The following is an 18,179-nucleotide window of genomic DNA, read 5'->3' as shown; positions in this document are numbered from 1 at the left end:
GAGCCACTCTCCTATTTATATCATGATGCTCCTGCTTTGCTATATTCATACCAGACTGAATCATTCAGCTGGGCTCCTGGAAGAGGCATTTCAGGTCGACGATTGTCAGCTGCCTCTTTAGTCACTTTTGCTTCTGGTGTCTCCTGTTTCAGGGTTACTGTCCCATGTCTGATGAAGCCAAGAGCAGAAATAGCCAGATACTGAACAGAAACCCTTCAGAGAAGACCCTTCCAAGCCACCTACTGTTGGGAAAGAGGCTGTGGCCTGGGATGGAAGTGTTTCACCTCCTTGCCAAACATCAGCCTATTGCTTTTGTTTCTCTCTGTTCCTCTGTTTCTATGGGACGGGTGCTTTTCTTTGGTTCCTCTCCTAAACGGCATCGCCTGCTGCGCTGAGCAACTGAGACAGATGTGCCTGTTCTTCAGAGCTGCTCTGATTAGCTCCCCGTTACCATTCCATACAAACTCATGCCAAAAAGAACTCACCCAAACACCAGAACCCTTTTGCCACCTTTTGTAGTTTTACTATGAGCCTGAGTAAAGGTGATCCAAGGGGCTTTCTCACGATTCAGTGGCAAACTTGGTAGAACCAGACTTTATTTTAGCTGCGGGGGGGGGCAGAATCACCTCCCTCATCCCGCTGGCCATGCTCCTTTTGATGCAGACCAGCATGGAGTTGGCCTTCTGCACGAATTTTATAGAATCATAGAATCACTAGGTTGGAAAAGACTTTTAAGATCATCAAGCCCAAACATCCCTGTCCACTACTAAATCATATCCCCAATCACTTCATCCACCCATCTTTTAAGCACCTCCAGGGATGGGGACTCAACCACCTCTCTGGGCAGCCGTGCCAGTGCCTGAGAACCCTTTTGATCAATAATTTTTCCTTAATGTCCAGTACGAACCTCCCTTGGCGCAACTCGAGGTCATTCCCTCTTGTCCTATCTCCTGTCACCTGGGAGAAAAGAGCAGCACCCACCTCGCTACAACCTCCTTTCAGGCAGTTGTAGACAGTGATAAAGTCTCCCCTCAGCTTCTCCAGGCTGAACAACCCCAGTTCCCTCAGCCCCTCTTCATCAGACTCGTTCTCCAGACCAGCCCAATTTTGTCCAAATTTGTCCAAGTTTGTCTCTTTTTTGTCCAAATTTGTCTGAGTTTATCCAAATTTGTCTTTGTCCAAGTTCGCCCAAGTTTGTCCAAATTTGCCCAAGTTTGTTTCTTTTTGTCCAAATTTGTCTGAGTTTGTCCAAGTTTGTCTGAGTTTATCCAAATTTGTCTGAGTTTGTCCTAGTTTGCCCAAGTTTATCCAAGTTTGTCCAAGTTTGCCCGAGTCCGCTGGAGTTTGCCCGCTGTCCCCAGACTGCCCCCCCGCCCCTCATGCATATTCAACACCCCCCTCCCCCTCAGTCTCTCCATTATTCATGAGCTTTCGCGCGCTTTTGCCGGTCACGTGACTCCGGTTTGGCGCGGAATCGGGCCGGGCAGGAAGCGCGGGACGATGGCGGTGAGCGGCGGGGACGGGGCGGAGGGCCTTTGGAGAGTCGAATGGGGGTGCTCCCGGCGGGGACCCCCGGGGATGCGGCGAGGACCCCCCGAGGGTGCGATGGGGACCCCAGGGGATGCGGCGGGGACCCCCCGAGATGCTGCGGGGACTCCCCGGGATGCGATGGGGACGAGTTCCCCGCATGCTCGAGGGGGCGATCGGGGTCCTTCCCCGCCGCCCTCGCGGCGCCAGGCTCGGAGGAGGGGTTTCCCCCCGACTCTGCCATGTGTTTCTCTTCCCGTTTATAAGGAGGGCTGATGATTTTTAACCTCCCCCCGCTTCGGGGAAAGGGATTCGTGGCTGATCCTGGATCCACGGCCCCCGTTCCGGATGGCGTCCCGGTGGCAGAGGGTCCTGGGAGCTCTGCCTGCCCTCTCCCCGTGTTTTACTGCAGAGCAAACCAGACCTGCGGTGTAGAATGCAGTGTCCGGACTAACGCCTAATCTACCTTAGAAATCAATAGACAGAAAACTCCTCGTTTTGTGATATTTAAGGAGCAAAACAGTGAAGGCTGCAGAAGACCCACATCTGGGCAGCCCTTGAGATGCCAAGAAAGATGGGAGGTCAAGATAACCCTTTGAACTTCCCATGGGAACTTCAAAGGGGGGCAGATGCCAACGCAATAGGAGTAGGGGGCTGCTCTGCAGAGCTCAGCTTCAATAAAAGACTGAGGGGAGCGTGTGCGAGGGGGAGGACACTGGTTGTAATTGATATTGGGAAATGTGTGATTAATATGCATGATTTTTACAAGAAATAGAATCCATCTGTATAAATACAGTGGATAAAGAACTGCTGCTTATAGTCACCAGCACATACGGTAGGAGGATCGATCCCCCTGTATATCCAGTACCGAACAAGAAAGAATGTCTGCTTCTTAAGATCCCCAGTTGGTGCAAAGAAGTTTCTTCTCCTGATTTCGGTGACATATGCACGGCCCAGTGTCCTGGACCCCCGCCCTCACCCTTTTCCCCTTCCCTCCTTGCAGGACTCCTCCGAATCACCAGCACCAACCACCAGCCCAGTGCGCAGCTCCCGACGGGGTGATACCTTCACATCAAGCCCTGGCCGGGACCTGCCCCCCTTCGAGGATGAGTCCGAAGGGCTCCTGGGGACTGAAGGGCTCCCCGAAGAGGAGGAAGAAGGAGAAGAGCTCATCGGGGAAGGGATGGAAAGGTAAGGAAACGGATCAGGGGTAGCTTCTGGAGTGTTGTGTCTGGGGATGGGATTTTGCTAACAGGATGTCAGAGCAGCCTGTGACATGGAGGGGTCTCTCAGCCATAGTGGGGTCCCTCTGCTGTGGGTGAGGGAGCCCGAGAGCTGCTGGACAGTGGAGAAAGGTCTCCTTTCTCCAAGTCAGGGCACAGTGTCATTTCAGTCCTTGAAGACCTGAACAGATTGCAAGCTGGGAGCAAGGTGCCATGATCGGTGTGGGTGAACCAGGATCTCCATGGATGTGTGATGTGCATCCATTCCCAGGTCCTTACACCTGCAGGCATAAATTTGAAAGTTTTTTCACACAGCCAGGCCTGCGGGCAAGCTGGTGAACTTTACAGTACAAAAGCTTGAATGCTGGCATTCATAACCATGGTGCTGGAGCCCTTTGTACTGGGGGGCATCTTCTGTTGTGAAGGGCCTTCCTGCTTAACACATTCTGTCTTGCTGCAGAACAATTGTCCTGACACCTGCCCAGCAGTAGCCAGAGAAGGGCTGGAGAAATGTTGTCTGGAGCCTTGCCTGATTCGATGTGCTCTGTGTGTGCTAGGGACTACCGCCCCATCCCCGAGCTGGATGCTTATGAAGCAGAGGGCCTGGCTTTGGATGATGAAGACGTGGAGGAGCTGACTGCCAGCCAGAGGGAAGCCGCAGAGCGAGTAATGAGACAGCGAGACCGCGAGCTGGAGCAGGGCATGGGCCGCATGAGGAGGGGGCTGCTTTACGGTAGGTGGAGATGAGCTGCACCAAGCGGGGAGCTGATCCCCACTTATGGGTGACTGTAACCAGGCCCTTGTGGAGGAGTGGGACTCTCACCCTCAGATTAGGAGGGAGGTCTATAGAGTCCCAGTGTATTTGAGCTCTCAGTGAAATCTCTTTGTGTGTGCTTGACTGGGCTCCCCAATGCATGATCCCTTTGATTTGGGTTTCTGAGGAGCTCATTTGGTGTGTTCTGGTTACATGTTCACTGCTATAACAAAGTTAGGATCCTGGGCCTGTATCAACGGTTTGGGATTCTACTGAGGTTATGCTGTAGAGTTTGTTGGTGTTCCTGTAGAGACTTTGTGGGCTGGATGGAAGGGCCTTTCATGCACTTGGAAACCCATTCCTTGGCCTTCCTCCCTCATTCATCACATACCTTCCCTCCCTCAGTGCCTTGATGGACGTGACTGTGTGGTGTTGCACACAAATCTTCGTATTTACCTCAATAAAGTCTTTGGCTACGCTGTGGAGGAGGCAGGAGCCAGGCTAGAACTGGATTTAGGATGGGCCTGGGATGACTCTTGGTCTGTATCCCAGGCTCTAACCTCTTTGCTTCCACAGTCCATGCAATCCAACTGCGACTTATCCGAAGAGTGGGAATGAGAATCCCAGCTCTTTAATAATTTTTCCTCCCAACCCTTAGACAGTGATGATGAAGATGAAGACCGTCCTTCACGGAAGAGGCGGCTTGCGGAACGGGCTGCTGATGGCATGGAAGAGGAAGAGGAAGACATGATTGAGAGCATTGAGAATCTGGAAGACATGAAAGGGCATTCGGTGAGGGAGTGGGTTTCCATGGCAGCTCCCCGGCTTGAGATCTACCACCGCTTCAAGAACTTCTTGAAGACCCATGTGGATGACCATGGGCACAATGTCTTCAAGGAGAGGATCAGTGACATGTGCAAAGGTAGGGCTGGGTGTTTAGAGGCTCTCTTCTCTTTATGTGGGTCATGGTACTTTGTAGTCATCCAGTCCATAGGTGGAATTTTTCTGCCTGCCCTGTTTGTCCCAGACATTGAGTCAGCACTTCAAGAAACTTGGATGCTGATGGAGATAAATGAATAATGAAAGCATGTCTACTATCTTTGATTCTGGCTGACTAATTAGAAGGCCCCTGGCGTCTGCTACTCATTAATATTCATATCATAGAAATGCAAGCAGAAGAATATGTGGGGCAGCAGACAGTGGTCTGCAAACTTGTGATCTGAAAGAGACAACAATTGCTTCCTGTCTGTGTCAGTTAGTTTCTCACACTGGAAACTGGATTATCCAGCAAGGGGACACAAATAGACCTTGTGACTTCGAAAACCGTGTCGGTGTTGCAGCCTTGTGTTCTGCCTAGGCACTGCCAGAAGAAGCAGTCATTAATGCTGTTGTTGATAAATTTTAAAAGCAGAAATTGTCACATCTAGAAACAGCTCATGGAACTGCAGTTGTTCGTATTTCTTTATACTGAGGCAGAAGCTCCAGCAGCTTGAGTAGTGGAGCAGAGTCAGTGTTGTACAGCTAGGAAATAAAAAGCATTTGTCTTATCCCTTTCCAGGAACATAAGATGCAGAAGGTTTTTATGAGCCATTCAGCACACTTCTCTCTCCTATTTAATTCTGTCTCCTGGAGGTCTGTGGGAGAGTTGTGTGTTGGTCTGAGGCTTTTGAGTCTCAGGAGCACTGAGCCTGGGAAGCATTTGTGCTGAACTGGAGAGAAATGATCACAAGTTTGGTATTGATGAACAGTTTGTCGGAGAAGTAAATTAAAAAGAGTTTTCCAACCATTTTCAAATTGTTGACTCCTAAACGTTTTTCAGGGAAAGTGCAGACATCTGCTAACTGCAGCCTGCAGGGTACAGGCTCCTTGAGGAGTGAGCAGGTTGAAAATACAACTCACCCCATTTTTTTCTCAAGAGAACAGAGAGAGTCTGGTGGTGAACTATGAGGATCTGGCAGCCCAGGAACATGTCCTTGCCTACTTTCTGCCTGAGGCCCCAGCAGAAATGCTGAAGATCTTTGATGAAGCAGCCAAGGAAGTGGTGTTGGCCATGTACCCCAAATATGATCGTATTGCTCAGGAGATCCATGTCCGTATCTCCCACCTCCCTCTGGTGGAAGAGCTGCGGTCACTCAGGTAAGCAGCAGAATTGCCAGAGGTGGCTGTGGGGCCTACAGCAGGCTTTCAGGTGCTCAGGAGAACTAGTCTGTAAGCTACAGCTCTGGGTAGGTCTACCAGTATGACTGAGCTTATTACAGAAAAAAAGTCAGAGTAAGAATGAAATTCCAGTGTCCTCAAAGGAAAAACACAAGCCCTGTGAGAAAACTTATACTGATAATTGTTTCTAACTAGGCCTTTGGGAGTTGTGTCTTGTAGCAAGAATATTTCTGTAGAGTGTTCTGCCTTCTTGCAGGCATCCTGCATCTCCCTGTCTTTCCTCAGGCAATTGCACTTGAATCAGTTGATCCGGACCAGCGGAGTGGTCACGAGTTGCACAGGGGTCCTGCCTCAGCTCAGCATGGTCAAATACAACTGCAGCAAGTGCAGCTTCATCTTGGGACCTTTTTTCCAATCCCAGAACCAGGAGGTGAAACCCGGTTCTTGTCCAGAGTGTCAGTCTCTTGGCCCCTTTGAAATCAACATGGAAGAGGTAAGAGATGTGCTTGTGTGGATGGCGCTGTCTGCTTGTCCTGTCCAGGCTACGGCACTGCCTGTTCCTCCCAGCCCTGACTTGGCTCACGCCTTTTCAGCAGACTTGGTGCTGGTACAGGGATCTGTGAAGATAGATCTTGTCTGTTTGAGCTGTTGACCTGAATCTGCCTATTTTAGCAGCCTAAAGTAATTTACTGCCTCATTGTAAGTTTTTGGGCTGCGTTTTTTTGCCAGAGTCGTCTCTGTGGAACACGGTTACGTATCCATATTGTAGAAATGCAGATGCAGGCTGTCCAGCTCTCCTTCTTCCCAAGTTCAGTCAGTATTTCCTGATCAGGCAGCTAAAGAAACTAGAGGAGAGTGGCAAAATCGTTGATGTGGAGCTTCTGACTTTGGTTACTTGCTTTGAAGTCTATACCCGTCACAAGTGGAGTATCCCCCTCCCAGGAACTGGTCCAGTAGTTGGGTGGACAAACACTGTGGAGGCTGAAATACAGTGGTGAGATATGATGCAGTGCTTTCCTGTCCCTATTGTTGTCTATCACACCCTGGAATTGTTCCTCACAACCTCCACCCTTCCAGGCCATAGTTTTCTAACCAAAGTATAGTAAGTCTTCAAATAGACCGTCTCTGGGGAGGTGCTTTAGAAAGGCACTGGTTATGCTGCTGCCCACCTGACTTGCTGGGTAACTTTTATTTTATTGCTGCAGACAGTCTATCAGAACTATCAGCGCATCAAAATCCAGGAGAGCCCTGGGAAGGTTGCTGCTGGCAGGCTGCCCCGCTCCAAGGATGCCATTCTCCTTGCCGATCTGGTTGACAGCTGCAAGCCAGGGGATGAGATTGTGAGTACATTCTTGAACTCAAGTACAGGGTAATATCTGACAATGATATCACAAGAACATCTGTGGGGATGTGGGGTGGGATTGTCCTCAGATGCGTTTGGGCAGCTACTTTCAAGACTGGTGACTTTTAAAATGGAGAGGGAGTTGCTTTGTACTGTGCAGGCATTGACATACCATCTCCTGGTTCCCAGGAGCTAACGGGGATCTATCACAACAATTACGATGGCTCCTTGAACACTGCCAACGGGTTCCCAGTGTTCGCGACTGTGATCCTGGCCAACCACATCGCCAAGAAGGACAACAAGTTGGCTGTTGGAGAACTGACTGATGAAGATGTGAAAGTGATTGTGGGTCTGTCCAAGGATGAGCAGATTGGGGAGAAGGTGGGTCAGCCTCAGGTATCCCTTCTTTTCCTGTTGATGGCTTGCCATCACCTGGCAGCTGGATCAGAAAGTGATGAAAGGTGTCAGCTGGCTAAAAAGTAGCTAAAGAAACTCGTAGAAATCCCAGTTCCCTCTAAATCACCATCTTGTCTTCTGTGGCTCTCAGACAGCTGTTGACAAGAGTGAGTTATAGGAGGGAAGTAAATAAGAAACTTCCATTGTACTTTTGAGAATCAAATTTTCTGTTTCTCCTCTTCCTTCTCTGAGCCTTCCACATCACAACAGGGCTGGAAGATGGGTGAGAGGCACTCAGTCACTGCTTATACATCTGATCATTGGTTTCTCCCCACATATCTTGAAAGCAAAGTGAGGGAAGTGTTGTAAGGGGCCAACGCCTGCGTTTCAAATCCCCCTAAGGGGATATTATTACTGCATGCTAAGACCTGAATGCAATACTTGAAAGAACGAAGTTGCCGAATTGGTGCATGTTCAACCTCACTTGGATCAGGTTTAGGCTTTGTAATAGGAGCACTTCACTCTGTTACCTTGGTCATGCAGTTTTTATATTGTCTGCTGCTCTGAGTGGGTGGAGCAGCTTCAGCTGAGCCACGGCTGCTTTAACATCAGTAGTCTTAACATCAGGCAGTTATCAGAATACTCCTGAGAAAATAAGCCAGTTGTTTATAATATTTGACCGTGGTGACAGGTCATGTGTGGCATAGCCCAACCGACTACTATCATGTGCAGTCAGTAAATTTCAAATCAAGGTCTTCAGCTTTGCAGCAGCTGATAACAGGCACTGCCGTGTGCTTTGTGCACAACAGGAGTGTGGAGGCAGTGACAGCAGCTTCCAATACCAGACTACACAGCTGCCATGCCTGACATGGTAAAAAAAATCGCTTTACCTTAGATAGTAAGAGACTCTTCAAAGACCGCAGTATTGTAAGGGTAACTGTAGATATAACCCATTGCTGATTTTCTTACCAAGTTCTGCCCAGACTAGGAAATGGTATTCTCTAGACAATTCCTTTGGTTTTCCTTACAGATTTTTGCCAGTATTGCTCCATCTATTTACGGACATGAAGATATCAAGAGGGGCTTGGCTTTAGCTCTCTTCGGTGGAGAGCCCAAGAACCCAGGTGGGTGTCACTTGTGTAATTCAGGGCTGTTTCACTCAGCTGAAAGCAAGTGGATCTGGGTTTGTCTGCACTGTTGCATTGAGGGTGGTTAGAATTGTCTGTGTGTCTTAGTGAGTGAAGAGATAACAGACTGAGAGATATCTGTGATGGAAGTGGCTACTTTTGTTACAGTGAAAACTGGTGTGATGGTAAAAATGCTTAAACTGAAAACAGCTCCTGCTGCAAACCCAGGCAATTTTTATCCCCACTCCTTCTCTAGGGCATCTTTGATGCCCTTTTAAAGGACTTTTGATGTCCTAATTTGTTATCATCTCCTTAGAAGGATGTGTTCAGCAAGATTAGAAATGCACTTTTAAACATGTGTCTGCCTCCAAAACTGACTTTCTTTTTCCCTCAACTTCTGTGTAAAGTGCTGTTCCTGCCTACCCTTTGTCTTTCCTTCAGCTCTGTGGTGGTCAGGGCAGGGTTGCTATCAAGTCGTGCAGTGAGCTGCTAACGTGTCTCTCCCATTATTGTTTTAGGTGGCAAACACAAAGTCCGTGGTGACATCAACGTGCTTCTGTGTGGAGACCCCGGTACTGCAAAATCACAGTTTCTTAAATACATAGAGAAGGCGTCTAGCAGAGCGATCTTCACCACTGGCCAGGGTGCTTCTGCTGTGGGCCTCACAGCCTATGTCCAGAGGCACCCGGTCAGCAAGGAGTGGACATTGGAGGCAGGAGCCCTCGTGCTGGCTGACAGAGGTGTCTGCCTGATTGATGAATTTGACAAGGTGAGGCCTTGTTTAGTCTCTGTGAGAAGGGTTTAGCTGTGGAGGGACTGGCTGTAACCTCTGGCATGAGGAGACACTATAAATCATGGTGCTATCTCCCAGCTGACTAAAGCTCCTGCGTCCTGCAGTTTGCTTAGGCTCTTATTGATCAGTAGTGTAGTACAGAGCATCAGGAGTTGGTTCCTCTTGGTGTGTTGGGTGATAGGTGTAGACATGATACAATTTACTTCCTTGCTTTTTTATAGATGAATGATCAAGACAGGACAAGCATCCACGAAGCCATGGAGCAGCAAAGCATTTCCATCTCCAAAGCAGGCATTGTGACATCTTTGCAAGCCCGCTGCACCGTTATTGCTGCGGCTAATCCCATAGGTAAGTGCTGAGAGACCACAGAACCATGTTAGGCCTCCAGTATGAATCCTGCTGTCATGAGAACTGTAGCTCAGCTTCCTTTCCCTCTCTGTGGTTTCTCAAGATTAAACATGCAGTAAAAGTCTCTTTGTACAGGAGGTCTGTGCTTGCTTCAAAGCGTCAGGCCTGCAGCCTGTGTTTGACTTTGAGGTTTGTCTCTGATCTAGGTGGACGATACGACCCATCGTTAACTTTCTCGGAGAATGTAGACCTGACAGAGCCCATCATCTCTCGATTTGATATCTTGTGTGTGGTGAGAGACACAGTGGACCCTGTGCAGGTACAAGCTGTGCTATCCATCTGGGCTTGTGATGCTGATGTTGGGATGCTCAGCTGTAGCTGTTCACTGAGTTTAGCTATCCAGTGAGTGTCTTCAGTGTCTCTGAGTTCACTGCTCTTTTGTAGGATGAAATGCTTGCCCGGTTCGTTGTTGGCAGCCATGTCAAGCACCACCCAGGTAGCAAGGAGGCAGTGAATGGAGACACCAATGAGGTTATTCTTCCCAACACATATGGCGTTGAACCCATTCCCCAGGAGATCTTGAGGAAATACATCATCTATGCCAAAGAGAAGGTCCACCCCAAACTCAACCAGATGGACCAGGACAAGGTGGCCCGGATGTACAGTGACCTCAGGAAAGAGTCTATGGTGAGGATACTGAGGAAACAGGGGAAGAAATATCTATCTAGACTGCAAATCAGCCTGAGACTGCTCCAGCACATGTTGACACGTTCTTGCCATTCTCATCACAAAAGTCTGTGCCACTGTTTTGTGACAGACAGGCAGATCCTGTAGTGTCTGCTGAACAGATGATTTATCATCTAAATGCAGAGTTTTGCCTGTTGGTTGTCTGTGGACTGATGGACTGGACACGTGTACTTGTGCCTGCCGTGGCAAAGTCCTCTTATTGTCACCCAGTCTGGCAGGCCCACAGGAGATGATTGCATTCACTCAGACCCATGTGCCTCTGGTACATTGTAGGGAGCTGTTCTGTGTAGAAATGCCCTTCTCTTTTGTCCATGGGATTTCTCGGGCTAGTTTCGTGCTTTCCAAGTGAAAGAAGAATTTTTTGAGGTCAGAGGGAGATTTTTAGAGCTTGGGAAAACTATACGTTTTCCTTTTTAATTGGCTTTTTGTTTCTTTAACTCCTAAAAGTTGCTGGAAAAAACAAGATTCCCTCCCTGGAAAGGCACTGAACAGTGGCAAAGAGGGAGTCCACATAGCATCCCCTTGCAACCTGCTGAATTAAAGTTTTGAGCAGGGGAGCCTGTAGCACTCTGCAGAATGTGCCAGCAGATGGCAGAGCCTCCTTAGCCTGGGTCCACCCAAAGGTCCAGGAGCAGCTTCCTAGAGTATGAAGTAGGTTCTGGGCCAGAAGCCACCTGTCTTGCCCCATGTCTTTTATCCTTCAGTAAGAAGTTGCCTCCTTCTCTCCCCCCTAGGCAACCGGCAGCATCCCCATCACAGTGCGTCACATTGAATCCATGATCCGGATGGCCGAGGCTCATGCTCGCATGCACCTGCGGGATTACGTGGTTGAAGATGATGTAAACATGGCCATCCGGGTGATGCTGGAGAGCTTCATCGACACGCAGAAGTTCAGTGTGATGCGGAGCATGCGCAAGGTGGGTACCAGCTGAGTCAAAGGCCGTAGCTGCACCCCAGGCCCTGTGCGTTCGACTGCACTGTCCTGGCTGTGGGAAGAGGCTCTTCCAGCTCTCCAGGTGTCTGTCCTGCAGAATCAGGCACTGAGCCCATGTAAGTGGAGTACTTTGAGTGAAGGCACTGCTATGTGACTGCCCTTCATTAGTCTGCCATGGGGCAATGTTTTTGTTAATGTGGAAAAGGAAGTGTGCCCTGAGTCTCTGTATCAAAAGCAATGCCGCATTGCTCTTCTTTCTTGATGCTTTCCCTGGTATTTTGGCACAGGCTTCCCACTGCTGCTCCTGCCCCGTGATTGAGCCCAAGGGGACAGTTAGTTTCTTCACATTTTTTCTAGGGCTCCTCAGGGGACAGTTAAGCACAGGGCAGCGCTCGCTGTGGTTTAGTGCACAGTCTGCCCTTTTCTCTGAGTGGCAGGAGCTGGCTCTGAACAGCTCTTGGCTGGCCACAACCTGGCATTTATCCACTCCGAGTGTCTGCCCTCAGTCTGGACAACTCATGGCCTCTCTCTTTGGTTGCAAACAGCCAGCCAAGTGTGAGCATCTCCTGGGGAGGCAAAGGGCAGTCTGGGTTAAGGAAAGCTGCTCTACGCCTTCCCCGGGGCCAGCCCTCCCATGGCTGCTTCCCCCACGGGCAGCACATCTCCGCAGCAGTGCACTGCCAGCCCCTGAGATGCTAAAGGGTTGGAGATGAGGCCCCTCCAGAGATCTTTTAGTGAGTGTAAGCCAGCAGAGGAGTGTCGCGGCTGTCACAAGGCTGTGTTTTAACTGCATGTGCAGGTGGCAGCTTGGCAAGGCCAGATTCCCTTAAGAGACGCTAAGGGCACACAGCACTGTCATTTGGTTCTTGTGCTCTGTGGGAGGAGGGCATTGGTTGGCGTTAGGCACAAGAGACCACAGTTTGTCACTTGGTTCCTGACCCTCTTGACTCATCTCATCCTCTCTCCCAGACGTTCTCCCGCTACCTTTCCTTCAAGCGAGACAACAACGAGCTGCTGCTGTTCATCCTGAAGCAGCTGGTTGCAGAGCAGGTGATGTACCAGAGAAACCGTTATGGGGCCCAGCAGGACACTATAGAAGTCCCAGAGAAGGATCTGGTGGATAAGGTAAGGGCTTATTTTAGCAAGCCTTCTCAGGGTTTGGTTCCTGCTCTCTGTCTGCAGCCTCAGAATCAGGGTGTTCTCAAACTTGTAACTTCCCTTCCTAAGTTATGGTACCAGAAAGGGAAAAAAAAAAAAAAAAAAAAGGGCATTAATTTAACACAAAATCAGGACTATCTTATCTGTCTCTGCTCCAGTCTTCTCTGGGAGTGCCATGTTCTTCCCCCTCAGTTCTCATGCACCCCTATAGAGCTTTGGAGTTAGAGTGGTAAATCCTGCAGTGTGGCTGGTGCTTTGCAAGTGAATGAGGACACAAGTTCCCTGGCACCTGCAATGGAAGAAGAAGCAATGAGCAGAAAAACCTCTGCTAGTATGAACTTTCCAGTCCAAGGCTCACCCTTCTCCTCCTTAATGCATCTTCATCCTGGTCCAGCGTACTGCACTTCTGTCTCAGCCTCTCTGTGTATTGACCTTGCTTGGCACTAAAGCAGTATTTGATTCCCAGGTGGCTGCTTTTGTGCTCTTTGCGCCAAATGTTCAGAGTAACTACTCCAAAGTCACCATCTTGGTGCTGCTACCAGTGTGACCAGACCCAGCCAGGGGTCTCCTGCAAAACTGTCTTCCACTCGGTGAGGTATTAGGGGCTTTTGGATAGTAGCTGTGTTCCGGCTCTAGTGGAAGGAAAAGGACAAGCTGAGAGCAGGCAGATGCTGAGCCAGCATTCTCTCTTTGCTCATCTCAGCTGTGCCAATGCTCCTTTCCTCCTGACCTGCAGTCTCCCCTGCTACTGCAGTTCTGGTGCCTGCTGAGCAGAGCAGAGCAGAGATTGCAGACGGTCAAATTTTCTGTGGCCTCAGCTATAGAAAACCACATGGCTCTTATTATTTTTTAAATAAACAATTACCTCTCTCCTCCCACCTCCTTCTCCCAGGCTCGGCAGATCAACATCCACAACCTTTCTGCCTTCTACGACAGTGAAGTGTTCAGGATGAACAGGTTCAGCCGGGATGTGAAGCGGAAGCTGATTGTCCAGCAGTTCTGAGGCTGGCAGCTGAGTTCACCACATGCTCCTGGGAGATGAGGCCTTTGTCTTGCAGCTTCTTGCAGGAGCCCTACGGAGATCACGGTCCAGAGGGACTAAGCTGCACCTTCTCTTGCTTGCTTTGTGCCTTATGGATTAAGGGAGTGCTGAGCTGCTGAAGACCTTGTAAATAGAACAGAGTTAAGTAGTTAAATGCCCAGCCAAGTCTGTTTAGCAACTTTGTTCACTGTGTTGCCTCGTAGCTACGCACAACAGGGAGAGAATCGCTGGCCACATAGATGGCTTGTTTGCTGTTTGTTTGCCGCTAGTTGTTATGGACTCATCTGCAGGAGAGACCAAGTGGGAGCATTTGAAAAGCATTTGTCTGCCTTATCCATGCCCCTTGGATTGCAAGCACCCTCGGGGATTCTCTTTTCCCATCTCTGGCGACTGTACAACCTGCTGGGTGATAATTGAGACTGCTTTCAACTCTCCATAAACCAGCCAGCCTCTCAGCTCCAGGCCTTTGTACCTGACATATGACATTTCCCCAGGTGCCTGCAGGGGTTGACCTTGTGCTTGGTTTCTGCAAGGGGGGGTGGGCAGAGGAAGATGAGAACTGAAATAAAACATATATTTCTAATATTGATGATCTGCATGGGCAGTGAAAGCTCCTTCCATACATCCTGGGTCAGCATCCAGGAGCCTTAGGGAAGGAACTTCCCCTGCCTTACGGTCTGTTATCCAGTTATGGCTGAATTGAGGTGCTGGCACCTAACCTGAACACCATCTCTCACGCTCATTTGAGGGTGAAGTACCCATGGTGCTGTTTTAAAGAGTAGCAGTGGAATAGACCTGAGCTGGAGGCATTTAAGAAGAATGGGCTCAGTGCTCGCATGCAATTTTCTTACTGTGTGCGTTTTGAATAAATTTGGTTTTCAATAGCTTTGTGTTTTCATTTTTGGGACTCCTGCAGCCACGGGGGAAGGAAGAGCATAACTGAACAACCTGGATGCTGGACCAACTGCTCTGCGGTTTGTGGGGTTGGAGTTTGATACAAACACATCCAGGTTAGCGGGAACTGCCAGTGCTGATCTCTAAGCTAGTGTACATCCCCACAGTGGATAAGTACCAGGACACAGTTGTCCACAGGACAGCGTTATGAACACTGCAGTGCTCATTCAGGTCCTGCCTGCAGTGGCTCCTTCCCTGTCTTGCCTGCTTATCGGAGCATTGATCCCTCTGTGGGATTCTGCTGTAAATGCATCACCTTGAGACTGTCCTGTCACAGTATATATCTCCCTTCCATTCCCTGTCTTGCATTCAACAGCCTTAATCTCATGTCTTGGCCACCACTTGGATTCCAGTCTCGGAGAAGCAGTAAACCTCTCCAAGATGCAGCTGAGGTCTAGTCAGCGTGCTTTGCCTGGCTGGACTGCTGGGCATCTCCAGCCTCTTCCCTCCTGTGCTGGAGAGAATTTGTGAGCTGGCTGCTGCGATACTGTGTTGGCCGAGCAAAGGTGTCCCTGGTTGTCAGCACAGTGGGGTTTGTCATGGTGATATGCGTGCGTGTGTGTCCTCTCGGCCGGGTTGTTACTCGGGAGCAAGCAGTGCTTGAACGCTGCTGGGGGCTTAGCACATGACTCTCAGCCTGAAACTGGCTCTGCATGTTGCCTTTTCTATCTGCCAGCTCCCTCCTGTGTATTTGTTTAACTGTTTTGGCTGTTTTCTCCCCTTCCCACTGGTCTCTGCCTACCAGGGCTTTCCGCAGGCAGCCCACAGAGACGCTTTCCTGGCATTGCGTCCCTGCCTGAGCTAGCCCTTCGCCCCCTGAATGTGTGCCTAGGTCAGCTGTGTGCCTGGAACCACACAGTGAGGCCCAGGGCTTGGCACAGAGCCGCTAGCACCTCACCTCCTGATGCCAGAGGCCACAACAGAGGCCATCCCTGGGGAGAGCAGCTCCCAGCACTTGGAAGCTGTGCCCGGCTCTGTGGGAAACCACATACCTTGCTGGGAAAGGGCCAGTCCAAAGACAGTGAAGGCAGCAGTAACGAAACAGGCTTGTCAAGCAAACTGAACATGTGTGTTGAGGGGATGAATGTTGGGTGTGGGAGGAGAGAGAGGCTTTGTGTCACACTAGAGAAATACAAAATGCTTCCTAAACACTTGCAACCTCATGAAGCCTCTGCTGCGCTTGTAGTGACCATGCAGAGATAAATATGTGGCCAAGCACTGCAAACCATGAGAGAACACATAAAAACGGAGCAGGACTCCTGATTTTCCCATCTCCTTGCTCTGAGGCTGGACAGGCCTGTTGGCATCCACCCTTCAGTTTTGTCCTAGCGCTTTCTCCTACCTCCTGTGCTCTGGTCCCACCTCACTTGGCACACGGCGTGAGCAGTGACAACAGAGAGGTGCCATTGTGGAGTCACTTGTTTGTTGTTTTACTCACTCTGCCTCCTCCTGAATCCTCTCTACAAAGACAGTTATGCCCTCCCACCTTGTTGTGTTGCCAGCATCCAGCAGAGCAATGAATTCTTGCAGCTGCGCCCCTGCTAATGTTGGCATCATCCGCTCAGTGGAGTGTTAATGCCAGTCTGAAGGCATGTTCCTCCTCTCACGGCCACTGAGCTTTTCAGGTTCCCTGGAGCAAGCTTTGGCTGTTGACAGCATCAGGTGTCTGGGCTGGACAGGGGTGCAGACAGGGGTGAAAACAGACGCTGCTTTGAACAGGGACTGCCTTGCCAGGGGGCATGTTCCAGCCAAACGTAGCAAGGGGTTTACTGCAGGGCTCTGGAGGTCGGCAAGCCGAGCTGCGTTCTCATGAAACAAGGAGTTGCTCCCCTGACAACCTTGGGTTTAGCCAAGCTTCAGTGCTTGGCTTCTCGCTGCTGTGATTTGAACGTTGCACAGCGCCTCTGACAACCTGGAGCAAAAGCGAGTCTTGGGAGGTGAGGTTTGTCCACAGCAGGCTGTGCCTGGGCTCGGACAGAAGATGATGAGGATGCTCCTTGCAAAGGGGATAGGGCTTTGTGAAGCCAGTGGGGTCCCTTCCAGCGGTCATTCCCCCTTTGGGATTGTGGCTGTGGGCAAACACTGTGTAAGACTGGCTTGGCAGAGCATCTTGATTTCAAAAGGGTGTGATGGGCCAGATCCTGATCCAGTTTAATTTGAACATGCTGTCTGCATGCTCTGCATCTCATAAAAAGCTGTTTGGCCTTGTCCCAGCGTCAAATGCTCATATACGCATAGGTGTTTGGGGGTACGTGAGCAGGTGCCTGCGGATGACCACCTAACACATGAGGGTATGAGATGTGGAAAAAAGAAGGGAGTCAAGCCCTTTTCCTTCCTGCAAGCTTTTTCCTACCTGCTAACAGGGTTAGAGTCTTGACAGCTTCTGCCTTTATTGTGATCACAACCCAACACACTAGAGCTGCATGTCCTGGGTTGCACGCAGTGTGCTAGCAGCTATTTCTGACTCTGCTTGTCAAATGGCAGATGACCCTTGAACAATGGAAGTTCTACCTCCAGCAGTACCTTTTTATCTCAAATTAATGCCAAAGCCACTTGGTAAAATTAGCATACGCAGCATTTCTGAACCGGCGGGGTTTCCCTTTCTCCCACACCAGACCTTGCCTGGAACCTACTCAATCCATCTCCTGTGTGTTTACTAAAGAGCCATCTGGAAACTGGTTGACAAGAACTTTTCCAGTATAACTGCTCATGATGCAGCAGTTTTGGTAGACAGTGTCATCTTTCTGTCCTAGAGGAGGTCAACCAGCTGCAGCGCAACCAGGAGGGACATGTCAGGTGCTTATGGCTCTGTCCTTGTTGACCTCAACTGACCCGAGTACCTGAATTCCAGCATGTGATCACTGAGCTGTAAAGACAGTATGGGGATATGTATACAGAAGATGTGTGTCTACAGATACAGGCGAGTTGCTGCAGACAGCTGCCCCTCATGCCATGCTGCAGGGAGGATGCACTCTGAACTTCCTAATATTTTACCATATCCCAAAATACTTTTCCACTTAACAAGGCAGAGGCAAAATTGGATCAGGCTTCTGCTGTATTTTGCATCTATTATGCAGTTCTTGCTGTCATGACTGATTTAATGTCTCCATTATCATGGAGTACTGGTCTGCCAACAACTCCAGCCATCCAGCAGACTCCTTAGCCACAACTAAATGTGTGCGAGGAGCCTTGAGGGGTGCTGAGTGCTGCATCTTTAGAGCAAAAGCTCCTTGGAAGGGGGTTGTGCTCCTTTCTGCTCATCTTGCAAGTCACTTCCCTCTAAAAGCAGTGTGAGGCTGCAGAGGGAGACTAGCGGAGGTGCCAAGTTTCTTCTCTGGGTTATTTAGTGCTCGGAGATATCCGAAAGTAACTGTTCTTAGTAAAAAAATGCCAAGGAGCTTCAGTTTCAGCAAACCACAAGCAAACAGACACGTAGTAAAGCTAGCAGTCCCTCGAGCCAGTGCACGGCTCTCCTTAGAGTCAACAGACATGAGCCCTCTTCAGATACACACTACCCTTTCTGCTCTGAAGATACCCATGTCCCAGCTAATAAAGAACCAGGAGTTTCTCTGAAAATAACATTAGACTTCTCAGTTTAACAAAGAAAGGTATAAACTACCTCTGGATTCTCCCCAGTGAAGATACTTTGCTCACTGAGAAGTAGTAACCACCCTCCA

General features: G+C 49.7%; 1 protein-coding gene across 1 annotated transcript; it reads left to right on the top strand.

Annotated features, from left to right (window-relative positions):
• Window positions 1–1,400: 1,400 nt before the first annotated feature.
• MCM2 (minichromosome maintenance complex component 2) lies at window positions 1,401–14,399 on the top strand. Its single transcript, XM_054076629.1, has 16 exons — window positions 1,401–1,506; window positions 2,531–2,718; window positions 3,308–3,483; window positions 4,163–4,426; window positions 5,421–5,640; window positions 5,947–6,154; window positions 6,867–7,001; window positions 7,193–7,384; window positions 8,430–8,523; window positions 9,045–9,295; window positions 9,541–9,667; window positions 9,874–9,986; window positions 10,112–10,354; window positions 11,149–11,331; window positions 12,318–12,473; window positions 13,399–14,399. Exons 1-16 carry the CDS (start codon window positions 1,501–1,503, stop codon window positions 13,507–13,509), a joined length of 2,667 nt encoding a protein of 888 aa, XP_053932604.1. The 5' UTR covers window positions 1,401–1,500; the 3' UTR covers window positions 13,510–14,399.
• Window positions 14,400–18,179: the final 3,780 nt, after the last annotated feature.

Source organism: Cuculus canorus, chromosome 11, assembly GCF_017976375.1.
Source record: "Cuculus canorus isolate bCucCan1 chromosome 11, bCucCan1.pri, whole genome shotgun sequence".
Lineage (NCBI taxonomy): Eukaryota > Metazoa > Chordata > Aves > Cuculiformes > Cuculidae > Cuculus > Cuculus canorus.
Note: the sequence above shows the minus strand (reverse complement) of the source record. Positions and strands in the feature narration are given on the sequence as shown.

Bases quoted from the DNA above. Each gene is read 5' to 3' on its own strand.
- MCM2 (XM_054076629.1), top strand. The intron at 4,427-5,420 runs GTAGGGCTGGGT...TTTTTTCTCAAG, and splicing joins GATCAGTGACATGTGCAAAG to AGAACAGAGAGAGTCTGGTG. The intron at 6,155-6,866 runs GTAAGAGATGTG...TTATTGCTGCAG, and splicing joins TTGAAATCAACATGGAAGAG to ACAGTCTATCAGAACTATCA.